General features: G+C 46.0%; 1 protein-coding gene across 1 annotated transcript; it reads right to left on the reverse strand.

Annotated features, from left to right (window-relative positions):
- Positions 1-417: 417 nt before the first annotated feature.
- Positions 418-23,664, reverse strand: TSPAN18 (tetraspanin 18). The gene is made up of 8 exons (XM_010580169.1): positions 23,590-23,664; positions 17,861-17,952; positions 16,889-17,083; positions 11,220-11,294; positions 5,480-5,578; positions 4,048-4,227; positions 1,442-1,525; positions 418-504 (listed from the first exon to the last, which is right to left on the reverse strand). The coding sequence occupies exons 2-8, from the start codon at positions 17,921-17,923 to the stop codon at positions 457-459; spliced, it is 744 nt and encodes a 247-aa protein (XP_010578471.1). The 5' UTR covers positions 17,924-17,952; positions 23,590-23,664; the 3' UTR covers positions 418-456.
- Between the last annotated feature and the right edge of the window lie 1,073 nt (positions 23,665-24,737).

A 24,737-nucleotide genomic window follows, 5' to 3' on the forward strand; every position in this document is an offset into this window, starting at 1 on the left:
ACAGTCACAGACTTCGGGCAACCTGTTGCCTTATCCAGCCCTCGCGTGCCTGTTCTTTAGTCCTTTGCTGTCTAAAGCACGATAAAAGTCGCAAACGGTAGGCACAGCCTTGCGGGAGAGGCAACTCTACTTGTCCTCCCGCTCCCCCCCACCGGCTCCATCAGTCTCTAGTGCAATCGGCTGCGCTGGGCTCCTGCTCCACGGCTGCTGCGGGTGGCTCTGGGCAAGGGTCTGGTGTACAGTGTAGTGCACATCACCTCAAAGTTCCAGCCCCTGAAGTACAATCCTTTTGGTCATTCATATATTACAACCCTCTTTTTTTTTCTTTTTTTTTCCCCCCTACCCCATTTTGTTAAAAAAAATAAAGTTTTTTTGGGTGTTTTCAGGTTTTGTTTCTTCTGATTTTCCTTCTTTCTTCTGAGCACGTGGGGAACGCGGTGATTCATGGGCCACCTCTTACTGGATTCCTCGAAAGAGACACATAGCAAAGATCATGGCAAACAGCTGGGAAAGGGGGGGGGGGAGAAAAGGGCAAAAACAAAACAGAGAACCACAAGAGTCAGCTGCATCTTCCAGAAGATCGGCAAAGCCCTCCCTGGCCCTGGGACCGCTCCCGTCACTCCCTCCTGCCCAGCAGTCAGTGACACAGCGAAGGGGACCCTTCTCACCACCCAGGGGAGGAGGCCGTGGCAAAACTTCTTTTTTTTTTCCCCTGAAGACAATCCCTCCCCTCCTTCCCCTGCCCACCCCCAAACGGTTTGTGGTTACAGCAGCCAGCCTGGCTTCGTTCCCAAACTGCCCTCGGTGTCGCAAGGGAGCAGGACCTGTGGTCCCTGCTCGGCACATCATTGCCACCGCCTGGGACGGGAACAGCCTGGCATTTGTGGGGGCTGCTGGGGCTCCCTGCCCAGATCCCTCTCCTTTGCACAAGACAGGGGAAAGCACCCAGCCTTGCCCCAGCGATGCTGCTGGGACCTCGGTTCTGGGCTAATGTCATGTCTGGTGGAAGCCTGTTCCTGGGAAACATCACCAAAAAGCAGGTCCTGATGCAGGATAATGAAGATGCTCTGGAGCCAATACAGCTTCAGCCTCTAAACAGAACTTTTGAAAGCAGAGGCAGAGTTTGAACACGTTAACCAAATGACAGATTAGTCAGCTCGCTGGGGTGCTACTGCAACAAGGGCAGCGACTACGTGGGGTCCCGGGGCAGGCGGTGGGTCCCCAAAGCCCCCGTGGCCAGCGTGGCAGGGTGCGAGCTCTGCAGCGAGCCCAACGCGAGCTGGCACTACTACTACCCGGGCAATTAAAACCACAACTCAATAACCTGCTCACGCTTTGCAGGAGCGGTTTTTCTCCCGGCAAGGGGGAGCACCTGCCCGTTTGCCTGGCTGCTGGACATCTACCGACACCGCTTTTCTTCTAGTCACGCAATCGTAAGTACCTCGATAGCCAACACTCCAATGGCAAGGGCTCCTGCGAGGTACACGTAGGTCTCGAAGGAGTTCAGGATCACAGTGTAGCAGCCCTAGGAAGGATAAAATAGTGGTGAGACGTGCCCGAGCAGCACATCGCGTTGTTCTCACAGCGTAGCCCTCGTTAGTACGAGAGGTGCTCTCGGATCCAGGCACCGCGAGCACGGCTCCCTCACCCAGCCCCACGGCACGGGAGGCAGAGACCCACGGGACAGAGCCGGGGAGGGGAAGGGTTTGTTGTAGCGGGATAGGAAGGGTTCACATCCACAACCCCTCGCTGACCACGAGGAACTGCGAATTCTTGCAGGGCAGAAGGAGCAGCAGGGGAGAGGCACCACCTCTGCAAAGGGCAGAGACTAAGCACAGAGGACAGGACCCTCAGGGCAGACGACAGGCAGCCCGGGCTGGCGAGGGAAAAGGACGGTTTCTTTAAAGCCGAGGCAGGAGATTCTTGAATCCTCTCTCATAGCCAGCAGCTCTTTCACACCCCAGGACCTTTTCTCCATGCCTTCCCCCAAAGGAGCACGGATGAACACCTGCCGATCTTCTGGCTATAGGAGAATTAATTTCATTACGAACTCGGGGCCATGCACTACAGCTATCCTTCCACTGATGCAGCATAGCGACCATCATCTTTAATGTCATTTATTATAGCTCATAAAATTAACAGCAGCTAGATCTTCCACCATGGTTTCTGGATGGTTTTGGAAATCACCAGCTTATCCCGGCCTCAGTTCTCACGGCCTAAAATTCCAACCCACCGGCAAATTTCTGCAAATAGGTCACACGTAAAGAGAAAAGTAGATTGGAGTTTGTCCAATGTAAAAGGTAGCTCTCCTCCCCACTGAGCATATACTTCACACACACACGTTTAATCCCATCCATACTGCTGGGACGTTTCAATCACCTGATTTTTTTTCCTTCCACCCGTAAAGAAAGCGTCTGAACCGCAAAGACAGCACAACAGTTACGTACCGGTGTCCGTGCCAGACCCGGCTCACTGTGAGTAAGACACAACCAGACGAGAGTGAGGGAGAGCACAGAGAGGACCCCCTCATGAGGCAGACCCAGGCAGCCCACACCGCTGGGGCAGTAACCGAGCTGTTAAAACCACGCTCTGGCCAACACGGGACAGCTCAGCAGCAGCTCTGTTCTGGTCACGTTTCAGCCCAATTTTCGAGGAAAAGCATCTAGCCTAGCAACAAAATGTTTGGGTGCTTGCCAGAACTCCAACCTTAACCCAACTTCCAGCTCAGCTGGCTACGAACAGGGGTGAGCACAAGCATGGCCAGCACCGTCCTACCAGCACGGGGTCCCAGGAGCCTGACTTTGCTCCCAGAAAGTCTGAATTCGGCCATCAGTTGCTTGGGAGCGTCTATCCCATTTTACAGAAGTGCCTCACTGCGTGCTTGGTGACACTCGCTGTGCACGCAGCTTCTCCCACCAATATCACGGTGACACGGGCTCACGGGAAACCTTCCTTTTCCATAGAAGTGGTAAACCTCAGCATCACCACTCAGGGAAAGCTAAATCTGTTATCTGCTTTAACGCCCGTTCTCAAAATGCGTTTCTCTTTCCTTCCCTGCTGTTTGTCATCTCCCTCTCCCTTCCCCATCTATTCACAGCAATCAGACCTGGCAGAAGCAGCACGGTGCTGTCTGCTATGATGTCTCACCCAAAGTGCCTTCGCCAATCATTTCCAGCTGCCAGGCAAGGAAGAGCTCACACGCTGCTTCCAAACTCCTTTACTCTCTTTCACAATCTGTTACCAAGTGCTGAGAAGAGGACTGCTGCTTAGTCTGGAGAGAAAAGGAGGCTTGTACATAGGGTCAGTACAGAGCTCACCTGGCTTATTAAGGCTGAGGTGAACACAGTCGGGAACTTTGCTAGAAAGTTTCTTCAATTTCATATCTCGGTGACATTGTAAGGAAACATGACTGCAGTATCAGTGTCAATGACATTACGCTGAACTGTCTTGTTCCAGTCCAGTATTGGGAAAAATTGCCAAGTTGAGAGGCCTGGCAAAAGCAATGCCTTTTTTCTACTATAAAGAGTAAAAGAGCAGAGAAATGCAGCTTTCCAACACTTCTCTTCCTTGGAAAACAGACATGGTTTTCTGTGGCTGTTTAACCCTCGATCTCTCGGTTGCATATGTCGTTGATGAGGAATCTTTGTGAACGAAACTGGAGCCACTAGCGCAGCCAGTAAGAGCCAACTCCATCCCGTCCTCCCTGACCTGTGCTGGCTTGCTAATTAACTTCTCAGAGATAGTACTAACCTTCTGAAACACAATAAAACTTGATGCAAATTTCCACTCCACCTCTCAATCCCTTGGGAATATCTTCTTATTTCTGCTGATACAGCACAGCACAGACTTAGCAGTGCACACAGGGAAAGGGGATTTTCAAAATCAGACATGTACCATGACTTCAAAAGCTATCAGCAGAAGTGTAATTAGGATGCGAGCTGCAGGCAGAATGGCACAACGTGCCAGTTTCACTAGCTACCCACGACCACTGCAGCCATCTCGCTGCCCACTGTGAAACTCCTTTTCCTGCTGTTCAGCTTCCCTTACCTGTCGGTTCTGGAACCTCTCGACGCCTGTGAGGCAGGCTTCCCTGTTGACAAACATTCCTTCCCGGCTCTGGAGTTCTCGCTGGCAACAAGCCTCTGGTGTCGCCTTTTCCAAAGAGGAGTATGGAAGATGAGGGACAGCTTCAAAATCTTCTGGTCCGTTCACTCCACAGCAGGCAAACTAGGGAGCGACACAGAGAAGAAAGGAAGACAGAGATGATGCTTTGCCCTGAAAGCAGAGATAAGAAATCTACCAAAGACCTATTCTTGTAGCGATCAAAGCTTTAGTCAAAGCAGAGACAAAACAACTGTTGTTTCCAAAGAAGTGGGCTGTGCTTGTACCTTGGAGCTTCTGTTTCATCAAAGCCTTTTTATAAAGTCCCACTGTTCCCGTGTCGTACTGTAGACTCTAAGGTACCGCTGGGAATATTGCCACGAACTACGCAGGGCTTTGGAGCACATCCAGAATGACTTGCTTGAGATCACCCAGTAAGTCTGTAAGGGAGCCAGCAGTACAATCCAGGCTCCCAACTGCCCGCCCTCCCCATAGCTAACAGCCAGAATTGTTGCTGCTCAAAGGCACTGCTAGGTGATTCAAGTAAAGTCCCTTTTTACGATTCAAGTCAGGTCCTTTTTAAGGATTCGAGTCATACTCTGACTCTGTCTCCTTTCAGTCAGCAAAAGGAAATGTCTTTATTAAAGCCCTGAATCAGCATGAAGGGCAGCAATCATCTTTTTCTTTTAAGATTAAAATTGACTTTTCATCTGCAGAGCCTGACATCCTGCTCTTCACTCCTGAAGAGATACACCACGGGCTGTACTGAGCACTAGGTTCACATCTGTACGCGCGCACACACACACCTTCTTGCAGTAGATAATAGCAACTCCAATTCCAATGACAGTCCATCTGTAACCTGCCTGATTAGGACTGTAATAACAAAGTCAATTCTGATGGCTAATATTTCTATACTGAAAATACACCGTTAGGCACACTCTTGCTTAATCTGACACCTACCAACTCGTTTCACAAGAGCTAACAAAAAGCCATTAGTTAGCACCAGTTTGGGGCTGCCGTTAGCTCGGGATAGTTCTGAAGTAGTCTGCAAGGTGAAAGGTCCACGGTAAACGCGGCGACACTCAGTTGGAGACAGCTCCGCAGCTTTCTGTGCCCGCTGTTCGAAAGCTGGGCGTACCCACAGGTCAAACGCCTCGGGCTTTGGGAAACCACAAAGGCTGACGCAGTTGAGAAAGACCGGCTGCCAGCCGAATTCTTTCGTCTCCCTCCCACCACCGCCACAAACCCCGGGGCTACGCTTGATGCGACAGGATGGTTGAAGCAGGCTGACCCTAAGTGAGCTGAGGGTGAGGGCTGAGCACCGTGTTGACGGCTGCTGGCCATGGGCAGCATGGGACCGGGCCACGGCCGGACTTACTGTGATCATAACGGAGTTCCAGGTGGAAGAGAAGACGTCCGTGTCGTTGTTCCTCAGGTAATGCTTCTTCAGCTCCTTGGTGAAAAACTCTCTGGTCAGCTGAAACGCACAGACAGGTGGAAATGTAAAGGCTACCGCCAACACCTTTCCCAAGCGGTTCCCAAAGTTCCCTTCTGCGAATGGTGGGGGCTGTTTGGTTGGTTTGGGTTTGTTCTTTTTTTTTTTTTGCAAACCTCGGAGGGGAAACATGGGAAAAGCCACTGGCTGAACCATAACTATATCCATGGTCAATGGTACCTGTTGGATAAAACTGTCGCTCATTAAAAATCAGGGATTGAATTATATCTATACAAGTAAGATCATGTTTACACTTAAAGCTTGGGGTTTTTTTTAAATTTTCAACGCTATTTGAAAGTGTTTCCTAAGTTGAAACAGGACTAAACCAGATTTTAGAAATCTCTTCAAATCCACACCCGAATAGTAGTTTTAGTTTACTGTCCTTCATGAGGTCTGCAATCAAAGCACAATTTTCCCCTCACTTCTCATTTTAAACCAGTTAACTTCCTACTAATGACAAGGGAACTGCTCTGAATTTACTTCCATGTGTTAGAAAGCAGAATGAAGCCCTAATATGAAACTTTCTGGGAATGAAAAGGAAGTAAAAAACATAATGAATATGAAGTGTTCAATTCATGAATTGGAAAAAGACCATCTCCCTGACAATGCTTTACATTATCTAAACTAACCCACACACATGAAGAAAAAAAAATTGTCTTTATATTTCCAATGTTTAGATAATTTAAACATTTTTCCTAAGGTCAACAATATAAACAAATGGAATTTCATTTACTCCTGTTACATTTACAGTAAAAAAGAAAAAGTGAACGAACATTTTGGCTCAGAGTCTTCTCAAGAAGTTAGACACCTTGAAATTACATTTACTTAGGATCACTCTCTGGAGGACTAGTAAATGTACAAACTTAATAGCCTTGTTAAACTGAACACCCCAATTCAACCTTGCTGCCTTTCTGTCACTTCAGGATGAAAACTTCAAGGAATCCCCTTTTCAGGTTTCCCAACAGGTCTTGACCTGTGTGGTCCCTTCTCCAAAATACCTTGTGATTTGTGATCCACACAGGCACAATCTCTCTCCCACTGCAAAGCCTCAGTGAAGGGGGTTGGACTCGGCTGGGTACAGCACTGCTCTAGTTGCATACTTGCAGGATCAGGAATTAAGCTGCCTGAAAAAGACCCTTTTTTTTTTTTTTTTCCCCCTGTTGTTCATATAGCACTGCACATGCAGTAACGTATACTGCTACAAGTTGGTTTCAGGTTCTTGATATGCAATGTGAAATATCGCACATACATATACAAATGTATGAGATGTATGCATGGGCACAAAAGCATAAACACAAAATTGCTTGTCTCCTTTGTAACTGTATCACAAAATTTAAGGAAAAAAAGAGAAAGCTGTAGTGACTTTTTAAAAGACCTCCAAATACCACTTAATATTGACTTCTCTTTTACAAATATGAACTAAGGCCAAATTTAATGACTGTATCAATACCGGTAAAACTTTGTCACAAAGACTTGAATGATGCAGGCAGCTCAATCTCACTACCTTTTAATTAGATATGCCACTAAATTCCTAAATCACTTTTATGGGACATTTTAACTCATTTTTTGCTTTTGAATATTAAAATACCAGAGGACATGGCATTTGCCTTTGGGAATTTGGCACCCTGAGGGAAGGTCAGGTTAGAAGATGCTGAAATACATCCTCAGTGTTCTTCTTTCCTTCCCTTTCTCTGCATACTTTATCCACGTAGCTTCCTACCCTGCAGAGACAGCAGCACATTTTTTTTAATGCTTGTCTGTTGCTAAAGCGGGGACTTTGAAACTGATATTACCGTTGGTAATAATCCCAGCCGACTGCCTTTGGCGGGGCCTAAAACAAAAGAGTCATTTAAATATAAAGTGAAACCTTTATTTTGACAGCAGCAACCCCAGAGGAAATTGTTCAGAGTTTGTGTGCGATTTTTACGAGACTTGGCGTAAAACAAAGCCTAGTGCTGCAAGGGTAAGTTTGCCAGGAAAATAACTGATTCCATTTTGTTGCTCTTAAACTGTTTGTCCTGAGCATCTGAAGTTCAGAAAAATGTAAAAAAAAAAAAAATTAAAAAAAAAAAAATCCATCAGCAGAAGCATCTTTCTTCTTTTAAAAAATTGCTGACAAAGGAGGATAAAAGTCAGTTAGACAGTCCTGCTCACATGCCCACAGCCCCCCTTTCGCTGAAGCTAGTAACAGCACTGATGAAGTCTGTGCACAGTGGAGTACTACGGCAAGAACTATTCAGAAGGGAGCAAAGGACCTACTAATAAAACTAGATCTTCGCACACACTTCTGACAACACAGGTACGTCAGCCACAGTCACAAACGATAAAGACCCATTCAGCTGTGGTTTTTCTAGCTGTTCTGGGGGGAACATCTCCCATACAGAAGAAGCACATGCATGCACACATTTACGTGCTAGTGAATAAAGTGGGGCTGTTTTGTCACACTGGTTCAAAATATAGCTTGGCTGGGATTACTGCAGCCAGATGAAGGGGATTGACGAAAAGAGGGCATTTCTGGAACACAACGCAAGTGTGCCAGCACTGGCCAGGAGGGTCACGCAGCCTTCTCAGTGTTGTGTTCAAGAATACTGAACGCTGTGCAAGAAGCTGGCTTTGTGTTGCTTGCTTGGAAAACAGGACACACTCCTGTCCGTCTGCATCTGCCTGGAGCATCCTAACGTTTCTGACACAGTACAGTGCTTGCAGGGTAGGTACAGTCACCACTTCCATGGTGCCTTCCAGCCAAGAGACCCCCAGCTGCTCAACTGAGGGATGGATGGTTCATGTTCTTTAGTTTTTGCCTTATGTCTGAGGAGACAGAAGTATCAGGAACCAAAGCGACTTGTCTATTAAGTGTCAGAACTGGGGCTAAAAATCCAAACATCCTGACTCCATCCAGACCCCTGCCACTGGACTCAACTGTTCCTACCATCCTGCTTTCTTGCCTGCTAAGACAATTCACTAAGAGTCAAATATCCCTTCAGGGTTTCTCCCATCCAGACCTCCAAAAGGCACATGAAGAGCAATTCCTGTACGTAAGTCAAGTAGCTCTTTCACAGCCTCTCTGTATTGTTCATGGAAGACGTTATTTTATGGGGGCGTCTTCTAGATGCAAAAGGGTCTCCACCCTCCAAAACCTCCTTTAAAAAGGAAGAGAAACTCTGGTACTCCCATAGCTGATTAGCAGTTCTCCTCTTCAGAGGCCGCTTCTAAACAGTTCTTTGGGAGTGCAACCGGACTTGAAGATCACCGTAGCTCACCACCACAAACACCACTTTCACTCACCCCACCACCACACTCTGCTTCACTGACTCTTCCTCTCATGTCAAATCTCAGCTGAAAACATCTCTTTTCTCCCTTATTTTTGTCTCTTCATTTCTTCAGCTATTAATAATTTAACTCTGTTGAGTGTCTGGGAGCTAGTTTGGATGTAAAACACTATACAAGAGAAAGCTGTACTGAACATTATCTGGAAAGTGAACAGATAGAGCATATCTTTCTCTTTTGTCTCATTTTATGCACCCAGTGAGGCCACAGCCATATGGACTGGTGCAATGACCATCACAGGAACCCACTTGGAAAGCTTCCAAGAAATTTAGGTTGCCTAAATGTGCATTTACCACCACACGCCTTGAAAGTAACTCGTTTCACGGGGAAGAGAAAAGCACATCTGAACCTGACCTTAAATTGCTACTGTGAAGAATTCTTCCCGACACGGGGTCACTGAAAGACCACCTTTGTCCCCACGGACAACCTGTCCGGCCATCCAGCCTCACCCTAACCCAAAGATGACAGCAAAATTAGCCACAGGTAGTTACCAAGCCAGAGGAGCTACCACCAAAATACACAGCAGCAGCAAAACAAGGGTGGGGTTTGGGTGGTTTTGCTTTTTTGTTGTTGTTTTTCTTTTCCCAGAAGAAACCTGAGGCGAGAACAAACCACAAGAATTTTCAGACTGAGTTTAACTTCTGCGTAGAGCTATCTCCAGCTATGTTGGGATCTGACGTTCTTCGTTCCTTCCCATTTAAGCCCTTCCTGTCAGTCATCCTGACAGAGTGGGAAGCTGGTGACACAAACAAGGAGACAAGCTCAAGAAAGATAGAAGTTGCTCCCCTTCAAGTCTTATCTCACAAAACACCGCCAGATGCCACAGAAGTCTAGAATAACCACTGCGACCTTATCCTGCAAGGTAACATATTTGCGGTCTGCTGCTTGTGCTGAACCAAAGGAACTCTCTAAAAAACTCCTAACAGCAGAGCTGTAATAACCGTAACGCACCAGACCCCCCAGGCTGCAACCGATTTACGGAGCAGTAGCTGTTCCCATGGGGGCACGGTCGCAAAGACTAAGCTGGAATGGGGCACCCATTCTGTGCCCTCCCTTCCCCACTGCCTTCAGATCTGAGGCAAAGACAAAAGACCATCAGCTTATAAAGGGGGGGGGGGGGGGAAATCCTCTCACCACCTCCCCCCAAGACCATTCTGCTGCACAAACACCACACTGTCTTGCTGTGAGCTTCCTAAGTCTTGACTCTCTGCTTATCGATATCTTTTTATACGAATAAAATTAAAAGTATAACCTGCCTCAAGAAAATCATCATTTTACATGGCCCTTCTATGCTTATGCCACATTTCTGTCACGTTCAGCAGAGCGAATGTGCTGTATGTTCTCTTACTGCTGGCAGAGGCCAAATAAAATAAATCCTAACGGTCACTACTGACCACCTTTACTGGCCAATGTTTTTTCACAGCCATCACTCAGAGTCATATTTCAAAGTTGGGCTGACTTGAGAAGGATGCTCCTAGTTCAGTCAGGCTCTCCTTTGCACACGTGGGAACATGAAAAGAATGCACAAACCTTTGCTGATTAGAGAAACAAGTGAGGCTGTGCTTACTACTAGTGTAGTAAAAGCTTACAACTAGCATAGGGGAGGGATGATGGCCATATAATATGCATAGCAGCAGAGTAGAGAAAGGCTACATCATATGAAGCTGCAGTGAGAAGGACCACAAACTTGTAAGCAGGGCAATCTGCAACGGATCCATTGATGGGACTCAAAATGGGACATGGGGAGACTTGCCCAGGGCAGATCAGGAAGGATATTTTCCAAGCAGCATTGAGAGGAATCTGGTGAGCATCAGAACATGAAAATTCAAGAATGAATATGATTAGAAGATGCACAAAAGAGTTTCTGCACTGCAGAGCAAGCATTGGCTCTGTGGGGAAACAGGAGGTTTCACTATTAATATTAACATTAAATACATGCTATATTGAAAAAAGGAAAGATTTCCTTTTAACCTTACTGTGACTTTATTATAAAACTTCTCTCTGATGGAATGTGCAGCTGGTTTGGCTGCAAAAGAATCAGGAAGACTCTAAAAATGTCAGGATTTAAGTAGTCCCCCAGCGTATATCTCCTGTGTACATAAACCATGCACCCTGCACACACCAGGTTAGTTGGCATTCACTGGCTTGCTGGCAGTTCTGCAGACTGAGGGTAGTAATGAAGCAGGTTTGTTGGTATTTGAAACGAACAGTTGCTCTACAAACGAATCAGCCACCACCATTCCAGCTGGGCACGATCCCACTGGGGTTCAGAGTTTGCCCACCATCGAATACTTACATTTTCTCTGAAGATAAAAGCCAGGATTGCAGCTGAAAGCTCCGCCAGGAAGATTAACAAAATAAACATGAAGAACTGGAAGAGAGAAGATGAAAAAAAAAATACAACAAACCGCAGACATACCATTAGGTGTGTGCAATAGGTAGTAGGAACATAGGGTTTTGCTAGTCTCCAAAGAGATGGAAAAAATAACTGAGGAAACTTTTTTCTCCCCTGACAATTAAAAAAAACCTATGAGACAGTAACCTGGAGCAGACACAGCCCCTCTCTGACCATGTCACAGGACATGGGAGCTTGTGACACTTTTGTCTCATTCTAATGGGTTAAAGGGAATAAGACTACAGGACCCACAGCATCCCCTGATAAATGCACCAGGTTAAAACAGTAAAGCCTACTTTGATGGAAAAAGCAGATGCTTGTACAGGGTTACACTGTCCTGACACAGGTGCATGCATCACATGCATACACCTACATATGCAAACACACCCCTCATCACAACATGAACAATTTTACTGTAATATGATCATAGCTCATTTTGTATGGAAGGAGGTAGTGGGACATATACTCAAATATTTACACTTATGACCAAAAATGGACTCTTTTCAGAATATTCTGCATTTCAGGACAAAATTAGCCTTGGTTAATATCCCCCTCCACAGAACGGGGTTGCACTGAGTTAAGTATTAACCATGCAGAACGTCTACAGAAAGTTGATAACACACTATCATAGTTTTAATTTGATTATGCAAGTACAGTATGTCTTGTGTAGCATCCAAGGTGTGCATATTCATATCCTTAAATTAAGGGCACACTGCAGCCTTGACAGAAAGCAATAGCCAGCAGAATGAGTGGTAGCAAAAGAGAAACAGGCATCCAGTTTGAAGTAAAACCATTACACTTGCGTCATCATAATTCTAGGGAAGAGAAATGAAAGCAAACAGAGGCACATGGTTGTTCAGTTTAAACTGGAACTGTATTTTCATCCTGTTGCCCTTGCAACCTTCTGCTGCTTTGGTCTACAAGCCCGGTCTTCAGTCTTACTAAAGGCTTCTTGTTTCTGTGATGTTACCAAGCCTGAGTGATTTACCGTGCCTTCACCACCCACCCCACAGAAGTAAATCAGATGCACTTAAGAGGTCTCATCCCCAGAGAGGCTGACGCCTTGCTGTGAGGGTGCTGACCCTGGGACCTCATCTACCCAGAGCACTCGGGTACTGTGGAGCGTTTCCCCACCCTGGATGAGCGCCGGGATTCCTGCGGGCTCCCACCTCAGATCCTTCTGCCCAGAGGTGGCACAGAAAACTGGTACACAGCTGGAGGTAAAATTCAAGTAGAGGGGAAAAGAGTGTTGAAGGGAACAAATCTCCCAGGGTGGGAAAGCACTGACTGACACTGAAGAACTCAGGACTCAACCTGTCTTTGGGACCGATTCTCAGTTACATTGATGCCTCGTGCTAGTCTGATGCTGCTTCAGTCCATAACAAATAGTAAAAGGAACAGGGAGTGATGTGCCCTGTAACATCCTTAAAACAACAAATTTTGGTGCTGAGGAACAACTATGGGAACAGAGCAGAAAGTGGCTAGGCTCACACCCTCTCCTGAAATGGCATTTATTTCCATTCTTGGAGACAAAATAGCGAGCTTGAGGAACCACAGTCTGAACTAGATGGATATTGTTTATGTTCTTATAGCCACAAAGAGAAATCACCGTTTGAGCATGAGCCCTTCTAAAATTCAAGGATCCCAGGAATTAGCCCACAGACTCAAAGATGATTTTACAAAACTGAGTCAGCATTTAGAAATGAACTCAGATTTTGGCACCATGTGAGAAAAACAGGAGTGAACAGAGAACTCTGTAAGACCACATCACATGGAGAGTAATAAACATGTGGTACATGTTACCAGTGAAGTTGATTGAAGCAACAAGTAGAAATAAACACAAGAGAAGTTTGGATGGTTCTTTTTCATGTGAGAAGGTTATTGAAAGTCTTTCTGAAACAGAAGGCAGGCAGATGGGGCCAGAAGTACTATTGTGATCCCCAAAGCAATGATTTATAAACAGTGTCTGAAACGCTGTGCACCATGCATTTCGGTAATGGAGAGAGAATTCAAGCTACCTGCTTGGAATGGGCAAAATGTTTTGCTGTCAATTATCAGAGCTATAAGCGATTTTTCCCCACGGGAAAAGTGCATGCACCACCCTGTCCCATTTCTCTTCCTGCTTCTGCAGTGGAAACAAAAGAAAAGGAGCCTGGGCTCAAATGACAGAACAAGAAGAGTCAGATGAGCAGGGACTTCGGTTGCTAACAGAATGCTGTTGCTCGATTTTGCTGAACTAGTTAACTCTCTAATTTATTCTTACTGCTGGAGTTTTCTGCGTGGCTTCTTTTTTTGCTGCTCAGAAATTGTTTTAATTTCACCACAGGAGGGCAAAGAACAAGTGATGAGAATGAACGATGCTTTGCAAATTCACATCATCATCCATCAAGGGATCTCAGCATAGTCACTAAGAGGTCTAAGGTGGTGATCAAGTGATTAATCCCATCGCCCTGCTAATTGCATTTCATTTACTGATTACTGGGAGACACATGTTCACCCAAGCTCCAGCACAGGTCTGTGCAGAAGTAGAAGGAAGCAGCCATTCCCAGATTATCTCTGATAAGCTTCATTATCATTCCCAAACTGATTTACACTTACATTGTGCAGTCTGCATTACAGATTTTTAACAGTCACTGTAGAAAAAACACGAGCAGCCATTAGGACTGATGAGAAAAAGAAGATGGATCATCAGTGTTTCAGAACTTGCTCTCATTCTGCATTTTAAAGAGAGTCAAAATCTGCTTATTATGTTTTGCTTCCCCAAATTAAATTGATTACTGAGAGCACTAAACAGCCAGCTGGTTAATGCATGGGACACAGCAGCCTCACATTCAAATTCATGCTTGAGACCCAACACTTGAACACGGTACCCCCCGCATCCAAGGTGAACATCCGAAGGAGTGGGGTCTCACATGTTGGTCAAAAATCCTGCCTCAGCTGCTGGTGATGGTTACAGGTTTATCAGAAGTTTCCACAAATCAATGCTTTGCTTTTCTTTTATCACAACTCACTTACTGTTCCAGTTTCAGCAATGATGTTCCAAAAAGAGCAGCAACTGCCTTTAACCTGAAGGACGCACATTTTCACGCTGAAAAGTTTCAGGGGCTACTGCATCCATTTTACAACAGTGCAAAACAGGACGTCTGCACTCAAAACTAAGCCAAATGAAGCTAACGTGGACTGTTCTCGTTGCAAAGCTGAATTCAGTCCCGTGGTGCAACGTTGTATGCTCATCAGCACTTTGGATTCTGATTTTCATGGTGTTCTTTTGCAGTCAGAGAGTCTTTAGGACAATCCAGAAGTTATTCGGTGTCTCATTTGCAGGCCAGTGTTTGTTGCTTTTTTTGAGCCAAATGCTGGGAAATCTAGAAACAGTTCACAGCCTTGTGCTTAGTGCAACGTTAGGTTCCACAGTGGTGATTTTTTACCAAAAGACAAGCAGCTTAATGAAAAATAAAAGTCCTTGCAAACACAGAAGCCAGAACCTAGACAACATGCGTTTGTGCGTCTGTCTTGTCCCTTCTATCTTCTGTTTACATTTGGACTAAAAGCTTCAGATATACATTATGCATCACTGTGAAATCTCACTCAAGCTGCTCTCCGGCTCATGAATTCTTTAACAAGTTGTAAGTGGAGTTGATCTAGCAACTTCTTCCTAAGTACCACCCCCTGAAGCCTAACACTCTCCATTTTGCAAGGTGTTCCCAGTCTCTCTGGCACATGCTCATGAATGGTTTGCCTTTTCAGCGCCTAAAACTTACTCCCATCAGATTTCTGGTTTCACAGGTGTTTTATGTGTTTTAACATCGGCTGGTGTGGCCCCCCAAAAAGCAGAAATAGCCACATATCTCTTCTCACTTAGTACCAGCACAGATCCTTGTCCAAGTGCTTCACCGCTGTTGGACATGAGACGGCAGGTTGTTTAACGGAGTTGACTTTGATACTAGAAGCCCCGGAAGACCTGAGCAAAGTGGAAGACTAACTCCTCATCCAGTAATTCCTTTTAGAGTTTCTCCTAGTCTAGGGCATTACTTCCAGCCCATGTATTTCTCACATTCCAAGTATAAAATAAAATAAAATAATAATAAATGTAAATAAATAAAGCAGCAGGGCTCAGAACTATATCTAGAGTTAGAAAAGTAATAACCACAAAATCGAGTGCACTGGAGCATTAACTAAAACACCAGGAGGAACATTCAAACAGTGATGAAACTCTGCGATGTTAAATTAGGAAAGAGCATGGCCCAGAGCTTCCTTCCTCCAGCCAGGTCCCCCATCTGTATGCAGCTCTCCCATTCACTTACAATCAATACTTCTCATCAAACATAACTTTTAGTTTCTTAATCTGACAGGGACAGGCTTTGAAGTAACCTCAGGCTCATTGGGCCTGATCCTTTGCATTTTATTAGGTTCCTCTGGGCAGATCTCCACGACTTCACAGGTGTTACATTTGGTTTTCTGATTTACTTCTGAGGTGAGTCACTAGAAATCAAACCCACAAAGGCTTCCAGAAAAGGGGCTCTCATTTGCAGATTATGAATACAAGGGGTGGGGCAGCCAAGGGCCAGAGAGAATTTATCTCAGAGAAGCCACACTCATCTCTAGAAAATGGTTTTGCCTTCAAGAAAGAGAACTTTCCTGTTCTGTTTAAAGTTAGACAAGCCTCTTTTGCACCATGAAGCAGCTGTGCAAGATTACAATCGTAACAAAACACCGCAAGATCAAGATTTAAAAAAAAACAAAACAAAACAAAAAAACAAACCCAAAGCCCCAACAGACCCAGAGGGAGAAACAAAAGGTCACTTTTGACAAAAATGAAAAATACAACTAATGATCTTTTTGTCTTTTAATACATAACTGGTAATGCCTTCCAGTAAGAGATAATGGCTGGAAAGCCCGCAGTATCAGAACTCATGGCGTCAGTCAAAAGTGATTTATTTTAGAGGCTAGCTCTTTGTAAATACTACTTGATGACCACACGGTCTGAAATTTAACCCTGTCATTCCGGGGAAAATTTGCCCAAAGATATCAAATCTGGTTCATTTTAGGAGCAGAGTAGCCTGCGTAAGGGAGCGACCAGCTATTGAGGGCTGCAATGACAGGCCAGCACGCTGTTCCGAGCTGGCCGTTTCTGCTGACGTGCGGGCTCTGTTACACAGATGCTTTGCTCTACTTGTTCCCTCTGCTTTGTTGTAAACCACCGAGGAGTGAATCCACAAGTGGAGCAGTGGGGTTTGGGTGGCCAAGAGAGGACCATTTTTGGTCACTTTATAAAAGTAAAAAAGAAAACACCAAACAACCAAATAGGACCATTTTGAAACAAAGCTTAACAAGGTCAAAATACACTCCCAGACTCCATATCCACTTGGGCTCAAATCTGGTATAGGGAACAAGCAAACTCCCTGTATTTCTAGCTGTGCGTAAAAGTACCCTAAGCCTATTTATTGTCTAAGGGAATAATGGCTACACTAACAGACACCCATTCATGCACTTACCACAGCATCATCCACCCAGTCACCCCCATCCTTGGGAAGCACCAAAAGGCCAACAGAAACTGCAAGGACACTTACAAAAAGCAGCAGGCATTTGTTCTCACGGATGGCACCGCAGCAGCCGAGGAAACCCAGCAGAAAGAGCATTGCTCCCATAGCCAGCATGATGTACGCTCCCGTGAAGAGCAGGGGGTTGGCAGCCACTATCTCTCGAAAACCTGTGGGATCCACAATGACCCAGATCCCGACTCCCAGCAGGCACGCTCCTCCCAGCTGTCACGGCACAAGGAGAGGAGAGAGAGGGAGATAGGTCAACATAAAACAAATGCTGCAGAAAAACTGGATTCATTGCCATCTTTCGATCAAAGGCATTCACTTCGAGAATTTGTGTTTCTCCACGGCATATATTCTCCGCGGAGCAGGCGACTGCTGACACGCTACTCTTCGTATCTCTTGCTCACTAAACGAGCCATTTGCAGCAAAACCACCTTTCTTCCTTGACATGTCACTCTACCAACTGTTTACTCCCTCCCTAATGCTGAAAGACGGCGTCTCGAGCTGCTGCCACGTCTGTAGCGGTCAGCCCAGTAAAGAGGCACACGTGCACCATCCCCACCACAGAGGCCAGGGTGGCTGGGTGCTCCCACCCTTCCCATCAAAGACGAGAGCAACAGCATCACCAAGAATGACTCTACGCGTGGTAGGAAAATTACTGTGTTTCCTAGTGAAAACCTCAGCGGGGCACCCAGGACTAGAAAGCAGTTTCCTCTGCTATTCAAGGATAGACCACGTACACCACTAGTTAGAGCTTTCCCTCTGGTCTCCCTTGCCAAGGACAAGAATAACTCAGGCAGCAGTGACCACTGTGCTGGCTTGCTGAATGTCTGAGCATCTTTGGATGCTGCAAAACCCTCAACGATTGCCAGTGCAGAGCTGAGGGGATATTCTGTACCGTGGCAACTTTACCAAATTACAGCCTACCCTGCCGGGGAGCAGCAGGCTGCTGGAAACAGGAGGATTCAGGAAAGAAAGTGGATTCTAAATACTTACAAATATAAAGAAATTGAAAAGAAACATCAGGTACTTCATGCAGCTCAGACAGTCTCCCTCCATGATCTTCAGGCTCCTTGATCCAATTCTTCCTGCAAAACACCAGCATTTCCTTAGCACGCTCATTCTTTTTTATTGCAGTGACACAATCCTACCTCCATTTCTATTTTCTCCAAGATCCCATGGAGTTCATTACACAGAAGAGCTCATTTCTCACCTGAAAAAAGCAACATAGCACAGGCTACTAAGAGATAACGATTGCTGCTAAGTCCCTTTGCATTCTGCCAGGTCTAAAGGCAAATGCAGATGTGAAGAGGAAGGCTGCAGGAGAGGAAAGGTCTAGCTTTCCTTGCAGAGTGAGATGCTGGGGGAAAAAATATCCCTCTGCACATGAAGACTGTTTTTTTTCCCAGCCCCTAAAGCCTGTCAAGCCCAAGAAGCACTGAATGTACATGTGTACTTCATGCCAAAAAAAGGTCGTATCAACACAGGAGCCAAAATAAGCTGCGCTCATTTGAAAGACTCACAAGTAAGCATTTGGAAGAGTTAGCTCCACACAAGCTTGCTCGACAGAATGAATGCCACATAAACACGGACAACGTTTTCAGGGAAACGTGTAGACATTTGGAGGAGCTGGGCTGGGAATGACTGCAGCGTGTGGACATGGGGAGGCTGTCCTCACGGTTACTCAGCCTGGGGCACAACACCTACTTGTCAGGCAGTGTGAGATGTTACTGTGCCAGGGGAGTCCTGGACCTCTACACCCCATCCTGCACAGGTCTTCTGCAGGCAGACCCCGTGGATCAACGTTGATAAGCTTTTAAGACCAGGAAAAAACGCTAAGGAATCTTAACCAGTTTTGAAATTCTGTGTCTGAATTAGACAACAAACTGCTTAGGAGTCTACTTCTATTGGAAGAGCAGCTATAAATCCTGACCAGGTGAGGCTACACTGGAAGAAAGTTTCTGCTTGCTGCTTAATGATGTGACTGTGTCTCCCAATATGCAATTATATCACCAAGTACCCTAGAGGGACAGACAAACAGATACATAAAATAGTAAAACTTTAACTGAAACAGAAGATAATGCAGCTATGGCACCGTGCACAGATGGATACATACATATGCAAACACAGAGGCACGAGTTTGCTTAGCTCCCTAGAGAAGCCTTCCTGAAGCCCACACGCTTCTTAACCCATCTCTTTCCCTTTCTCCATTGCGAATGCCATTCCCTAAATAGACCTGCATCCAATGATATGCTATGTTAGCAAAGTACATTCAATTCACTTAAAAGAAAAAACAGAAATTATCCAAGTTTTTCACCAGGCCAGAAATAAAACTCTTTGTTTCACTCCTTCATGGTTTTTGTTAACCCAAAAAAATTCAGGAGCGCTGCAGAGCCTCGCGGGGTGCTTCCCTCTGTGACCACGGGAACTGCTCTGCTTTAGCCAAAGAGCTGAGAAAACCCATGGCAGGCAGAGCTCCCAGCAAGGGGCTGCCTGAGGTAAGAGCCAGATTTTTGTTACACAGCATGTGTTCGCTGCACTTCTTTGACTTGGTTTAAAAATCGGATCAGTTCCTTCCTAGCGGCAAAACAGGCAGAGACACTAACGGTGCAACGCAGAAGCTCGTGCGGCCGTGCGGCCGCTCTCCCTCTGCATCTTCGCGTACCTGGGGCAGGAGAGCAGCCTGCCTTGCTGGTGGGGTACTGCCCAGGGAATCCCCTTTGCTAGAGGAATCCTGAGAAGATCCACAAAGCCCGTCGTTACAGTCCACCTCGCTTCTGGAGAAACACAAACCTGAATCTGGACCTGAGACCAAGGGCAGTATTTTTCTTCGCAAAGTTTCTTTTCTTATACATCTGATACACAACTGTTCTGGCCCAGAGAGACTCAAGGCCAAGACCACAACTGCAGGAGATGGAGTGGGGCGCAGAGCTCTGACATGGGCCTGGAGGAGATGCCCACGGGTTTCTGATGGTGTTTAAAGCCACATCTGCAAATCTCACAGAGAAAGGAGACCTTGAAGTCCAGAAAGGTAAGGAGCTGGGGAGGGAATTCTTCAGTTCCATGGGAAAGGTGGACCTTCACCTCCACTAACCCATGAGCTTGAACACTATAGTAGGGAGGGATATGAAAATACAGACAAATCGATAGGATACTGGAACTTCAAGAGCTCCACAATTAGTGGCACCTAGATGTTCCCATCACCACACAAAAAAGTTATGCTCCAATGAAACAAAGGATGGCTAAATCTCAGTATATTAGCCAAAGTCTGAAAGTTATCTGAGAAACTTCTAAGTCCTGATGCCTTGAGCACTCACCCACATGATCCATATCATAGTAGCCTTAGCCAAAAAAAGAAATAAAAAGCAAACCAGTTTAGCCGTATTGTGCCACTTCACATCATTCACACTCATCTCGCTGCAGAGGCACCCACATGAAAAAACATTGCCTGTGGTCCAAGAAGCAGCAGCTCCTGAGTCTAACGCTGTCTTGCTGCCTTGTAGAGTTGATAAATCACATTCCTGCCTTACTTGACTTTCCATGTCTGGGTCTGGTTCCTCTGCAATCAGTCTGCTCTGATTTACACGAGCTGAGTACAGGCCTCCTCTTCTTTTCAAAGACAAACCTAAGCTACGATCCCTTGCACTGCTCCTGCCCATGCATCCACTCAGTATGTTAAAATATTTTCTAGGCATGGGCAGGGAAGGGAGACTCTGAATCCGTTGAGCAATCGGGTCCTGAAAACTTCACCGGCAGGGCCACGCAGCCACAGTAACCCGGGAGCAGCACGAACACGGGCACACTCAGCTTCCACAAACGAGGGCTCCCTTGTTTGCCTGGGCAAGAAATTGTCCCCAGCGGTGGTGCTGGGCTCAGATTTGTAATTCCTAAACCCACCACGCTTCACACAGCGAAGCAACAACTAAGCACAACCCTACTAATTGTGCTGTGCTTCAAGAAAGGAACACACCCAGGGGGGTTTACAAATCCCAAAGTCCTTCAACTCAGGATGTGCAAATGGAAGTCGGTAGCAGCAGTGCGAGGTTTGGGCTGGCAAAGCCAAGAACAGAGCACGTCAGAGCTTCCGCATCAAAGGAGCTCAATGCAAACTTCCAAAAAAATGCCAACCCTCTGATCTGATCTGAGAAACAGGAGCTCTGAACAACTGTTTCAGTGCTGGAACTTAGAGCCTGGAGAGACCCACGCATACCAGCGTAACACACCCTTTCCAGTTTCTGCTGGGTACCCAGATTCCCAAACAGCACACACAAGGTCACCGTTTGGATCCTGTGATTGCACTGATTAAAACAGGGCAAATCAACCACAAGCATGATCTGACCTCTTACGTAGCACTTAAAAACTGTTTTCATGTCAGAGCTCAAGCACTCCAGCATATATGAAACATATTACTGTCTAGTTCATATATGCAGTAGTGCTCTAGACTTTGAAGAGTACATAACTAATGCTATTTACAAACAATGCAAGCAAAATGCAAATAATGTTACTTACAAATAACGTAATTATGAAACCATTTGTGCCAACTGCTGCCTTACTAATTAGCTGAAAGTACCTGAAGTCCCTGATGACAGGCTGCGTGGAGAAAATAATTGACATGAAAGGACAATGCTGACCCACAGAGCTGCTTTTTCCTTCCGCTTTTCTTTTTAAGCCGTACACACCAAAGGCAAATCTTGTAAGTTACTCCGACTACACGCTGATGCAAGTGCAATAAAAACCGAACGCATATGTCTTAATCTACCTTTTAAAAATATCTTCTCTCCCCTCCTCCAGGCCCCAAATCTGTGACAGATTAAGTTCTCCTCTGCAGGAGACATTTAATGCTAAGCAAACATTAGCAGTCAGAACTGCAGAAGACAGCGGCTGACAGATGCTTTCCCTGGCTTGTCCCATCTCAGACCTGTGAGACATATGAGACGCATTTGTTTTTGTCTGAAATGTAGCTATAAATGTTCAGCTTTTTCTTAGGCAGATTATTCTACATTTCTCCCCCCCTAATATGAATTTTATCTTGCAAAGTGATGGGGAGGCTAAAAATCCCCAGCAGTGTAGCCAGGAAACATACCCCAGCTGCTGTAATCAGTTAGGAATAAAGTCTAGTTTTTCAAGGCAATGTATTTTTTTGTTCTCCAGCCACCATTTATTTCCTTCCCTCTGACATTTGCTTTTGCACGCCTTGCAGCTACCTTGAACTTCACATATCTACAGGCAGCTGCTCAACCACACCCCCAAAAACTGCTTCCAAGTTTCTCTTTGCTACCACTGACATTTCCTTCTACCACCATACCCCTTTCACGCTGGATTGAAAACCATGGTTTCACTTCAATTGCTCCTTTACCTTTGCCTTGGAGATGGAATCACCAAAAAATTTTAGGTCAGACAGAACCTCTGGATGTCATTGAGTACAAACACCCACTGCCTCCAACCTGGGCCAATTCCAAAGTTTGATCTGACTTCGAAGTTAGAGAAGGTTGCTCAGGATCATATTAGTTAAGTTTTGAATATCTCCAGGGTCTGAGATTCCCCAGTCTATCAAAACTCTCAGGAGCACCTTATCTTCACCAGTCTCAGTCCTTGCACCTTCCATATCACACCACTCCGACCCTTTACTGCAAACAAGTGTGCGAACCATCTTCCTTGCCTACCGTTCCAACCATGTAATCCCCATCCCTAACATACCTCTGCAGACTATTCATATTTCACTACATAAAATTCAAACATTGTGCACTTGCCTGATGGCTCATCACAGTCTCCCCATCTCGAATAATTGAAAGAAATCACAGAATAACCAAGATCGGAAGAGACGTCTAGAGGTCACCTTGTCCAACTCTCATGCAAACCATTTTTTCAGTCCCTTCTCTTCTATCACATTGTCCATGTATCTTTTCACATAAACATCTTTGCCGTCAATGTGCGTGAAGACCTTGTCCACCAAACTGATCCATTGCTTCCTTTAAACCTAAGAACCGGTTCTGCAGTACCTCCTACAAAATATTAGCCAACAGCTTGAGGAGCAAATGGTGCTAACTCACACCTACTTTCATATTCATGCACAATGCAACCAAGTAAAAGCAGAAGACATATTTGAAGCTCTCCAGAACCTCTGCCAGACAGCCTTTAAAGGAATTGGCAAACGTGGACCAGATTCTCTTCCAAGTCAATGCATCAATTTCTAGAGGCTGTCCCAGCTGAGATGTCACTAGAAATGTCCCTGAAGCTCTAAGCTGGGCCACCACAGCCTGGCATGTCTCCATTACATCCCTTCCCCAGCAACACGGCAGCCCACCCTTTGGCTTGCAGGTAAGGAGGCTTGGCTCAGCGTGCTCGCCTTCCTTCACGGAGCACCCCTTTCCCAAGAGGATTTCTGTGTTCACTCTCTGCAAGCAGCATCCAACTCCTTTCAACCAAAGCGGAGGGGTCTGCTAAGAGAACATATCTAAACAGGTGGTGCCTTCCAGAAAACCCTCTTAGAGTATTATTTCCACACAGTCTGCTCCTCTAGGTAGAACGGAGATGGGGGCAGTTTATAATTAGGAGACCGACGGGGGACAACTCGCTGCAGTACACCTCGCAGGTGATACGAGGGCAGATGAGCTGTGTATTTCTTACCCCGCTTCTGCACACAATAACTACACCTAACCAGCCTTGACAGAGATACAGAGAAAGCATCTGGCATGCGGGAAGAAAGAGCTGTAAACAAGGCTCACCTTCTCAAATCTTGGGACTTGAAGCACGGTGTCTATTCTAGTCTTTAATTGTCTGTGTGTCCCATATATCTCTTTCCAGTCAAGCTTGTCCTGTAAGAGAAAAATATGCAATTACTGCCGAAGTCAATAAAATGCAATCATGTTAAATACACAATTTATTAAAACACACCATCCTGATGAATATGCTCAGTCTAATTGCCACCTTAATTTAGTGTACATTAGCACTAATGAAGAGCTTTTAATACCCAGCGAGGGATCCAGTTCCTTAGAATCTCTTTAACAACCTTTGGGGTGTTTTAAATGCCCACAGACCACATGTAAATCTATAGTCCCATTACACATGCACCTCATACCACAACAGGACTAGATTAATATCAGCTGCACCTTCGATATTTTATAGGAGGTTTAGACAAACTTTAATCTGCTGTGACTTTCCAGCCCATTTACTGGGAAAATGGAAAAGGCAGAGGAAGGGAGATGGAATGCATCTTTGGGAAGCCCAGCCCAGCCATTAGGAGCAACAGCCTGAAACACGGGCGCTATCCTTCGTTCTTCCAGCCAGCTCTCACGCCAGGTTGAGCAAACTATTTTCCTCTCCCTCCGCCTCGCTGCCACTGCCTGGGAAGCAGCAACAGAGAGGAACGGCGGAGCCACCGCACTGCCTGCCCAAAGGCGTTGGAAAAACCGGTGCAGGCAGATGGACCCGGGTGCAGACCGCCACTGCCCACCAGCTAACGGCTACAATTTTCTCCGTAAATGTCGATTTCTGCCTGCGCAACGCTGGTGACAGTCTTTGGCTGGGCAAAGGTGAGGTGAGACTACAAACGAACGTGCAAAGCGTGCTTGTTTGACTCTTGCCAACCTCTCCCAGGCTGGTTTTTTTCCACCCATCCGACACTGCAGGGTCTGCGGGGAAGGGGCAGCCTCTAGCTATTCGAACAGTGCCCCGTGCCGTAAGGGTGCAATATTCACATAGGGTTGCTTGACACTAACTCGCTCGTCCTTTGCAAATCGTTTTGGAATACTCACAGCTCTGCTGAAGCCACCGCTTCCCTAGGAGGGATCAGAGAAGTCACCTGGGTCTGTCCCTGCTCTCTCACTGCCAGCATTTCATCGTGATTTCTGGAGGGGGTGCACTTAACATCTGT

Source organism: Haliaeetus leucocephalus, unplaced genomic scaffold (assembly GCF_000737465.1).
Source record: "Haliaeetus leucocephalus isolate CR32 unplaced genomic scaffold, Haliaeetus_leucocephalus-4.0 Scaffold696, whole genome shotgun sequence".
Taxonomy (NCBI): domain Eukaryota; kingdom Metazoa; phylum Chordata; class Aves; order Accipitriformes; family Accipitridae; genus Haliaeetus; species Haliaeetus leucocephalus.

Coding starts and splice junctions, on each gene's coding strand:
- TSPAN18 (XM_010580169.1), bottom strand. CDS start 17,923: ATGGAGGGAGACTGTCTGAGCTGCATGAAGTACCTGATGTTTCTTTTC. Junction 11,295..16,888: donor ACAAATGCCTGCTGCTTTTT/GTAAGTGTCCTT, acceptor TCTCTCTTCCAG/TTCTTCATGTTTATTTTGTT. Junction 1,526..4,047: donor AGAGGTTCCAGAACCGACAG/GTAAGGGAAGCT, acceptor TATCCTTCCTAG/GGCTGCTACACTGTGATCCT.